Source organism: Molossus molossus, unplaced genomic scaffold (assembly GCF_014108415.1).
Source record: "Molossus molossus isolate mMolMol1 unplaced genomic scaffold, mMolMol1.p scaffold_m16_p_19, whole genome shotgun sequence".
NCBI classification, from domain to species: Eukaryota; Metazoa; Chordata; class Mammalia; order Chiroptera; family Molossidae; genus Molossus; species Molossus molossus.
This window is the reverse complement of record NW_023425354.1, coordinates 17,683,551-17,693,075: the sequence shown is the minus strand read 5'-3', so window position 1 is coordinate 17,693,075 and position 9,525 is coordinate 17,683,551. Positions and strand designations below refer to the sequence as shown.

The following is a 9,525-nucleotide window of genomic DNA, read 5'->3' as shown; positions in this document are numbered from 1 at the left end:
TGCTACCTGACCAGGCTGCCAGGACCCACCCTGGGGGGAGGGGACAGTGACATCCTCCTGGCCAGTAGCCACTTCTCCCCACATAAGCCCTCTCTATGGGCATTCTGAGCACAAATCTAGGAGGAGCATTGAGCTCCGGGCTGGAAAGGAGGCAGTTAGAACTTTCTGGAGCTCCTCCCCCAGCGGGATGAGCTGAAGACCACCAGGGAGGTGTTAATGAAACAGGGAAGCTGCGAACAGACCCAGGAGTGATTCCAATCTGACACCTCTACCCCGGGCCCCACCAGTAATGAGCTGGGACCTGCCCTCCTCCCAAAGGAGGGGAGGTGTGGGGAGGAGGGGAAATTCTTAGGCATCTTTGCAGCTTCAGATGCCTCCCTTCTTCATCATCATCATCATTTTCACAGTAACATAAAACTCACATTTATTGAGCACCTACTGTGTCCCAGGAACTGTGCTAAGTCCTCTTATCTCCATTTTACAGATGAAGACACTGAGGCTCAGTCAGATTGAGTGATTGGCCTGAGGTAGAGCTAACATTTGGACCCGGGACTGTCCAACTCAGAAGTCTGTGTTTTTAATGCTTTTGCTCCTGTGCCTCTGACATGGTCCCACCGAGGTCCTCAGCAGGGAGGTGGGTGGAGAGGGAATGTTCTCATCTGGGGATGGATCCAAGAGCCCAGTCCTGGGGGCCTGAGGGGTGGGCCTGCACCCCCACGAAGGGAGGCCTGTGTCACCAGGCTGCAGCACACCCAGCCCATGTGTTCAGACCTGGGAAGTAAGGAGCAGGATCCTAGCCCTGCACCAGCCTCACAGTCTCCCTCATGCTCTGGGTCTCCTTCCCAGATGTGTGCAATGACAGGCGGCTCCGAGGAGGGACCTCCAGCTCTGCCCACTGCCTGGGGAGGGGGTGGAGAGGGGTGTTGGCTAGGGGGGACTGAAGTGGTATTGTGGGGGGCGGGTGCTAGGAAGACCCCAGCCTCCCGGCCTGGGAGGGAGGGGCTGAGCCACTCCATGAGTGGAGCCCCATGTTTGTAAACATCATTAATCAGGGATTAGCAGATGGGCATGCTAATTGCACCTGTGGAAGACTGAGACCTCAAGGTTGATTACATTTACAAACCGTGAGGCCCCCCGGCGCCTGGCCCTGCCGGAGTGGCAGGCGTGTCTAGTTTCGGATCCCAGCCTGGGGTGGGCAGAAGCTGGCAATGTAGCCTCCAGTCAAAAAACTGTCCAGCCCTAGAGGGAAGCAGGGGTGCTGGGGCGCTCTGGAAATACCAAGTCGGCTGCCAAGCCTTCGGAGACCCTGCCCTCCTGGCTGCGGAGCCCCCACGAAGGATCCTGCAAATGTCCTTTCAACCCCTTCCCTCTCCAGAGCCTGTGCGGAAATCGAGGCCGGGTTGGTAGGAGAGCAGAGCCAGGTGCCCTGACCTCTGGGTCTGCCCCTGGGTGCGGTGAGAACAGCTGCCACCTCCCAGGCACCAGCTGAGGGCTTCACATGTGTGACCTCATTTAATCTGCACCATGATCCTTGGAGGGAACACGACGGTTATCCCCATTTTATAGATGGGAAAAATAAGACTTGGGAAAGTTAAGGGACATGTTCACATTTACACCATCAGCAAGGCACAGAGTTGGAACCCAAAGCAAACTGCTTAACAGGCAGGGTCATGCTCTTCACCACCACAGTCCCCTTCTCTTGGCTTCATCCTGACCCTGCCCTGCGGGGGATGGACCCCCACCCAGTTCCTTCACACCCTCCGTCACAGCCACTGAGCTCCTGGGACCACATTCGGTGAACAGTCTGTGAGTCAGGCACCCGAGGCCGCTCCCAGGAGAATTAGACCTCATTCTTGGCCTTTGGATCTCTTTGTCTTGATAACTCCTGGTTTGCACGATGTAACCACGTACATACATATGTGCATGGCAGGTAATTACAGCCTCAATTCCCTCTGGTTCAAGTGACTGTCTCCCCAGAGGCCAGACAGCCTGCTGGCCAGGGGATGAAGCAGGGAGGAGCCCCCTGCGCCTGGTTGTTAGCCTGGGAGAGGGACCCCTCTAGACGGCCCAGACCACAGGGACCCAGAAAGCGGATGAAGAGCATGCCCAAAGCAGGTCAGACAAGGTTCCAGACAACAGAGGAGTCCATGGGCAGAAAAGGAGGCTCTGAGCCCAGAGTACCCTCAACCCCAACTCCTAGTTTCTGTGTTAGGTTTGGTCCTAGAGAACCAAGCTCAATTCTGTGCTCCTACATGGAAGGAACTCCAGGACACCTGAGTTTATTTTCATTGTGTCTGTTAATCTGGGTTCTCCAGAAAAACAGAACCAAAAGAAGATAAATACACACACACACACACACGTACATAATGATCTACTTGTTTATTTATTATTGAGAACTGGCTCATATAATAATGGAGGCTGGCATACCAAGTTCTGCAGGGTGAGTCTGCATGCTAGGCTGATGATGTCATTCCCATGAAGGCCAGCGGGCTCGAGACCCTGGAGGAGCCTATGTTTCAGTTCCAAAAGACAGGAAGAATTCTCTTACTCACGGGAGGATCAGGCCTTTTGTTCTATGTAGGCCTTCAACTGATTGGGTTAGGCCCACCCACATTAGGGAGGGCAATCTGTTTTACTCAGTCTACCAATTTAAATGTTAATCTCGCCCAAAATCACCCTCACACGCACACACCCAGAATGTTTGACCAAATATTGGGGCACCATAGCCCAGTAAGTTGACGCATAAGTTGAGCCATCACAACAGGTTTGTTATTGTGTGCTAGTCCTGGGTGCACAGTTCTTTAGTTTACAGAACACTTTTTACTGACATGCTCTCTTATTTTACAACTTCTCTGCTGGGGAGGGGGCAGCTGAAACAGGTGTCGATGGCACCGTCCCCATTTTACAGGTATGGAGACTGAGAAGCCATCTCGGTAGGAAGCAGTGGAGCCAGGGCTGGAACCAGCATTTTCTAAAGAACCTCAGGGACAGTCCAGCTAGTGTGATTCAGTGGTTGAGCGTCGACCCATGCACCAAGAGTTCACTGGTTCGATTCCCGGTTGGGGCACAAGCCCAGGTTGTGGGCCCGATCCCCAGAGGGGGGCATGTGGGAGGCAGCCAATCGATGTTCTCTTTCATCAATGTTTCTATCTCTTTCTCCCTCTCCCTTCCTCTCTCTAAACAATAAAGAAAAAATTTTTTAAAAGAAAGAAATTTAAAAGCTATTTCCCCTCCCTGAGCCCATGACTCTAGGGTGCAGCCAAGGTGCAAAGCCACACTGGGCTCTTGGCCAAGAGCGCAGCAGGGATGGGGGAAGCAGGTATTATGCCCAAGGTTGACATGTGCCAGCAGAGGTCAGAGCCTGTGTGCCAGATGGGGACACACAGTTCAAGGGGGGGGGGGGGGGAGGCGAGCAATGAGGTGGTGATCTGTGGAGTTTATAAAGGTTCTTTTTCCCCGTTTCTTGAGAGGATCAAATTTAACTTTAAAGCAATCTTAGGCCCTTTTTAAACAAGTCCAAATGTCTTTTTAAATTGGCATTACCATTAGAATTCCAAAATAAATCCAGTCCACAGAGAAGGGACAGTACTATACGTGAGGCACCAAGTTCCTGATGTCCTCTGTATCCTCCCAGCAATCCAGAAAGGCAGGCTTATCCCCCTGCAGGGAGGAGGGGATTGAGGCTCGGGCAGGTAAGAATCTTGCCCAAGGGCACAGAGCAACTGGGATCTGAATTTAGGGTTGCTGTCCTCCAGATCCACACTCCAGGGCAATTTTTGTCCCCCCGGGGACATCGGCAACGTTTAGAGAGATTTTTGGTTGTTACAACTGGGGGAAGGAGGTAGAGGCCAGGGATGCTGCTAAACATCCTACAATGCACAGGACAGCCCCACAACAGGGAACACCCAGCCCAGAATGTTAGCGGTGCGGAGACGGACAAACCCTGCTCCAGTGGGTCTCAGCCTGGCTGCACATCAGAGCCACGGCGGGGAGGGGAGACTTTACAAATCCTGATGCCCAGGCTGCACCCTGACCAACTACATCAGACTTGGGGGGGGGTCGGTCCCAGTGTCAATTGTTTCCTAAAGCTTGCCAGGTGGTTCCAACGTGCAGCCCAGACTGCTCTAAACTACTTTCACTGGTGGCCTCTGCTCTATTTGTGGGACCCTGGGGGAGGAGTATCAAACTGGTCTGGATGACACAATAACCAGCAACCCTATCCTCGCCACTAGCCAGAATCAAAGGCCTGGTTCCACTGGTTCCTTTCATGGAGATGGACTGACTGATGATGACTCACCAGCCAGGGGTCTGGAGGGCCAGTGGGGTGGGAGATGTTTGCTAATCTTTCCCTTGCGTCTTGGGAGCCACAGCCAGGAATCTCCCCAGGTGGCTGCAAGAGCTTCCAGAAGAGGCTGTGGACCAAAGAGTGAGGCTGCCACCTAATGGAGGTATCGAACAGAATGGCTCACCATTTGAGTGCCTGATGGAGACCAGGTGAGGTTTTGAGCCTCACAACAGCCCCGAGAGGAGGTCCCAACAAGGACCACGAGCACATAAAGACGAAGCCTGTGGCCGGCCAGTGTGGCTCAGTGGTTGAGCGTCGTCGCCCCACGCACCAAGAGGTCACCAGTTCGATTCCTGGTCAGGGCACATGCCCAGGTTGTGGACCTGATCCCCAGTGGGAGGCATGCAGGAGGCGGCTAATCGATGTTCTCTCATTGATGTTTCTATCTCTCTCTACTTCTCTCTTCCTCTCTCTCTAAAATCAATAAAGGAAAAAAAGATGAAGCCTCGTAATCAAATCAAAAAAAGGCCCCAAAGTGGGGCAAGTTTAAACTGGATTTGCACCTGTCTGGCCCACAAAGAGCCCCGGGCCTCCCTCCATATTCTCACACTGGCTCAAGAGGAACAGGATACCTGGGCTGGGCTGCCGAGTTCCCTTATGATGTTTAGACTCAGACCCTCTGAAGTAGCACATCCTAGAAATTACTGCCTCCAACTACAAGTCCAAACTCAAAACAGGAAAGTGAACTTCCTCTGGTCTCCATCTCAAAACTCCCTGCTTCCCAAGACAGTGATTAGTAATCGGAGCCTGGGTGCACACCCAGGCAGGGGAGTCTGGCACATCTGAGCACGTGGATGTATGGGCAGCCTGTCCCCTGTCCTCCAGCACACACATCCTGAACGGTCCAGCTCAGCCCCCATCTTGCCTCTCTTTTTCTGATCCCGAGGACAGTCCTGGGTGCTGAGGCAACCTGGGCCCTTCAGCCGTGGCTGAGCATTCTCAGGGGTCTTAGAGATGTTGCCCTCTCTTCTTCTCTTCAGGGAAACCCTTCCTCTGGCTGCAAATGGAGTGAAGAAGAATTCCTGCAAAGACAGAATGACAAGGGGAAGAAAGCTGAGACAAGGAAGGACCATGTGCTAGGCACTCCCTCACTTCATCCTCAAAAGGATGGACTTTCTGCATTTGGCACAGAAAGCAATGGAGATACAGAATGATTGAGAAACTTGTTTAGTATGAAACTGCTACACTTGTGTGATCAGAGGAAGAGAAGTAAGGGGAGAGCAGACTCACCGGCAGCCACGGAGACGTTCAAGGACTCCAGTCCAGGGGGCAGCTGCCTGCCGGGCAGGATGCTAAGGAGGAGCTGACAGGAGGCCTGCACCTCCGGGGACAGGCCAGAGCCCTCGTTTCCTGTGGAGCACGAAGGCAGATTAGGGACGCCACAGCTGGAAACGCGGGCACTCAGGAAGTGAATGTGTGAGCACAGAACCTACCCAGCACTAGGAGAGTAGGCTGATCCCAGAGGAACTCCAAGCAGCTAGTGATGGGGATCTCAGAGGACCCGGGAATCTCAGGCCTGGGGCAGCCCACTGTGCCTGCCACAAGCCAGCCCTGCTGGGTTTTGGCCTGAAAGGGGACAGAAGAAATCATATTTCAGCTCACCAAACCTTCGTCAGAGCCCTGGCCAAGGAAGAGCCCAAGCTTGCCTACACACAGGGTGGGGCAGACGTAGGTTTACAGTTGTATGTGAAACAGAATTTATTCTTGTATTAATATTTATTTATTGTATTATTTCCCATATGAACAACTATAAACCTACTTTTGCCCACCCTGTATTCATTCCCTTGCTGAGCCATTCAGTTCGGTCAACAGTTATTAAGCACCGAGAATGGGCAGGCTCTGTTCTAGGCAATGGCGACAGGTGGTGAACAAGCAGCCAAAATCCCAGCCTCATGGAAGCAAGGGCCTCACTTAAGTGACTTCTGAGAGTAGACCTGAAGGATGCACCGAAGATGAGGAAGCACTGCGTAGGAATCTGGAGAAAGAATATTCTAGGCAATGATCAGTAAGTGCAAAGGCTGAGAGGTGGCTGCTTACCTGGTATGTGTGAGGGACAGCAGAACAAGGTGGCCAGTGGGAAGGGAGCCACTGAGACAGGAGACAGAGCAAAGGGCCACAAAAGGTAGAACCTCAAAGGCCACTGGAAGGACTCTGGCTTACACTCTGAGAGAAATGCAAAGTCTTTGAAAAGTTCTGAGCAGAAAAGTAACGTGGTCTGACTTATGTTGCAACAGGGTCTCTCTGCCTGCTGTGTTGACAGCCAACAGCAGACGCAAGACAAGTTAGGAGGCTTCACAATAAGACAGGCAAGAGATGATGGTGGCTTGGACCAGAGTGGTAGCAGTGGAGATAGTAAGAAATGGTGAGAATATGGAAATAACTTTATGGTAAAACCAAAAGGATGCACTGACAGATGGGGATGGGTGTGAGAGCGGAAAGAATCAAGGATGATGCCAAGGTGTCTGTCCTATCCAACTGAAAGGATGGAGCTGCCATCAACCGGGCTGGGTCTGCAGAAGAAACAGGTGCTCGACTATGGAAACATTCAGTTTGAAATGCCCATTAGACAACAAAAGGGCCGTTTTGTTTTGTTTTGGAACCCCTTTGAGATGCTTTTATTTATTCATATTGGAATTGCTCTGGGTTGAAGACATTGAGCAGCTTTGTAAAATCCCGTCAACCATAATTTACCCTGTTTTTTTTGACACCGGTGTTGCTAGATGTTTTAAAAGAGAGCTGTTGAGCCCTGGCTGGTTTGACACAGTGGTTAGAGCGTCAGCCCATGAACCAATGAGTCGCGGGTTCAATTCTGGTGGAGGGCATGTACCTCGGTTGCAGTTCGTCCCTGGCCCTGATTGGGGTCGTGTGAGAGGCAAACAGTCGATATGTCCCTCTCATGTCGATGTCTCTCTCTCTCTTCCTCTCTCCCCTTCCCACTCCATCTGAACAATAATGGGAAAATATCCTCAGGTGAGGATAAAAATTAAAAATAAAAGAGCTGTTGAGTATGCAAATCTATATGTGAATCCGGTGTTTAGGAGCATGATCCAGGCTAGGATATACATTTGGGAAGCATTCAAATATAGATGCTACATAAACCCCAGAAGGTGGATGAGATCAAATATACATATGTTGAAAAGAGATCCAAGGACTGAGACTTGGGAGACCTGGGGGATGGCCAGGGGAGCTGCCAAATGCAGGGCAATACTGCCCCCGTGTGTCCAGCAAGAGAAGCACAGCAGAGGGGATTCTTGACTTAGGTTTGCCCCCCAAATTTTGGATTTTTGATAGCGTTGTAGGGGGTGTTTTGTGTGTGTGAGAGGGAACAGGGGAAAGGTACAGACTAGTCCTCCTTCAAAGAGCCTTTCAAGCTGTGACCCTACTGGAGAAACCCAGCACACATTCACTGAGGACCTACTTAGTAGGTAATGAGGCACTGTGGTAGACTTGCAGGACCGGCAAAAGGTATTCCTGAAGAAGTGCAGTAAAGGGAATGATGCTAGAAAGTTTCCAAATTCAGATTCTGCTCCACTTATGGTTTTAAAAACTCTGGGACCCTTCCCTCTTCCCAAAGGAATTCAGAGAGACAGAGGAAGGGATGCCAACATGCTGTCTTCTCCTCCCTCCTCCATCAGTTGCTGGCTGAGTCCTGAGGCTGTGCTTGGCTCATTTCTGCTTTCAGCGCCCCCTCCGCACCCCCTCCGGCCCTTACCTGTAACAAACCAGCCAGGTGATCGGTGAAGAACACGTCCATCACCTCCATGGCCCCCGCGCTGGCCTTGCTGACTACCGGAGTGAGCAGGCAGCTGCAAAGTTACCCCCATGCACTGTATAAGGTTGTGTAATCTCAAGCCCGGTGCCCTACCACCCCCGACCCCCAAGGGTTAGAGATGAGAATTCTGGCGGTAAGGAGGCCTGACTGAGGGACCACCAAAGGGTCAAGGTGCTTAGGAACTCGTCTGAGCCTCGAAATTGGAGCACATGGGAAATAAGAAACGTCCGTGCCTGTTTCTCCGACTGGTGATAACCTTATCCACTCCGAGGAAGTAAGCAGAGCGCAACACGGCCCCAAGATTCCGGGGATCCTGGAGTCCCTCGAGGATGAGCCACAGCTGCTGGGGGTCATCTCCTGGCTTCGCCTCCCCTGCCTCAGTCCAGGGCCGGGGCCGCAGCGGGCTCACCTCCATGCAGACGCCCTGGTGGACCTGGTGGCGGCACAGGGCGTCCAGCTTCTGCCGTCTGGGCCGCAGAACTGGAATGCCCCGCACTTCAGCCGCACGAAGAAGCTCGGCCCGCTCTCCTTGCACCCCGGACTTGCCGGCCTGGAGCAGGAGCCGGGCCACGCGGCGGCGGGCGGCCCGCAGCGCCAGGAGACACGGGGACAGGCCAAACAGAAGTTCCAGTCTCCCCGCGGACAGCGCGGTAGGCGCCAGATCATCCAGGCGCAGGCGGCTCAGCTCCTCTCCACCCGGCCGCTCCCCACGCCGCGCCGTTTGGGAGAAATGACGTGCGAGGTGACCGGAGAGACGCCAGGTCGCGCCCCCAAGGGCCGACAGCAGTGGCATGGTTGATGCCCCCTGATGCGTCCTCAAGAGCCGTCACTCCAGACGGGGCCTGCTCCCAGGCCCCGAACACGGGTTAAGGGGACCCCCACGGCTGCACACACCTCGTCTCCTCAGACAGAGTAACGAACTACCCAGACTCTCAGCTGGAAGATTGCCTAAAACCAGGTAGCCGAACGAGACCGCCTCCTTCCTGACACCCACGTGAGCTGCTCCACTTCCGGGCTTGTGTGACCCCGCCCCCTGCCTGGGACGCACGGCGCATGCTCGGCCTCGCGGCTGTTCCTACAGCGCCGCCTGTAGGACTGGCCGAGCAGCGACCTCTACCGCACCGCCGCCGGCGGAAGGCGGTGATCAGCGCTCAGCTAACTCTGCTACTGGCTTCATTCTTCACCCATCGAGGTCCCAGGAAGCTGAAGAATCACATTCACCCAGGCACCAGCAAAGAACACTTTAAGGAGATGTGTTCAACCAGGTCAGTCGTGGTGCTTCCCTCCCCATCGTATGTTGGTGATTTTCCTCGGAAGCCTCTCCTGCATCAAGCCCCTTCTCTGCACTTCAACTGCCTTGTCAAACCCTCAGCACGTTAGCAGGACCCAGCAACAACTTCCTATCCTG

At 53.4% G+C, this 9,525-nt stretch overlaps 1 protein-coding gene across 2 annotated transcripts; it reads right to left on the bottom strand.

The window, feature by feature from the left end:
• Positions 1 to 2,383: 2,383 nt before the first annotated feature.
• On the bottom strand, positions 2,384 to 9,302 carry MRM1 (mitochondrial rRNA methyltransferase 1). 2 transcript variants are annotated; one of them, XR_004960312.1, is made up of 6 exons: positions 8,351 to 9,302; positions 8,058 to 8,151; positions 5,779 to 5,911; positions 5,576 to 5,695; positions 5,211 to 5,367; positions 2,384 to 2,509 (listed from the first exon to the last, which is right to left on the bottom strand). XR_004960312.1 is itself a non-coding variant. In XM_036268171.1 (5 exons), exons 1-5 carry the CDS (start codon positions 8,908 to 8,910, stop codon positions 5,294 to 5,296), a joined length of 981 nt encoding a protein of 326 aa, XP_036124064.1. In that variant the 5' UTR covers positions 8,911 to 9,302; the 3' UTR covers positions 4,719 to 5,293. The 2 variants fall into 2 exon arrangements, 1 of the variants encoding a protein (XP_036124064.1); XM_036268171.1 differs by lacking the exon at positions 2,384 to 2,509 and having other exon boundaries at positions 4,719 to 5,367.
• Positions 9,303 to 9,525: the final 223 nt, after the last annotated feature.

Coding starts and splice junctions, on each gene's coding strand:
- MRM1 (XM_036268171.1), bottom strand. CDS start 8,910: ATGCCACTGCTGTCGGCCCTTGGGGGCGCGACCTGGCGTCTCTCCGGT. Junction 8,152..8,350: donor ATCACCAGTCGGAGAAACAG/GCACGGACGTTT, acceptor GTAACTTTGCAG/CTGCCTGCTCACTCCGGTAG. Junction 5,368..5,575: donor GAACGTCTCCGTGGCTGCCG/GTGAGTCTGCTC, acceptor CTGTCTTTGCAG/GAATTCTTCTTCACTCCATT.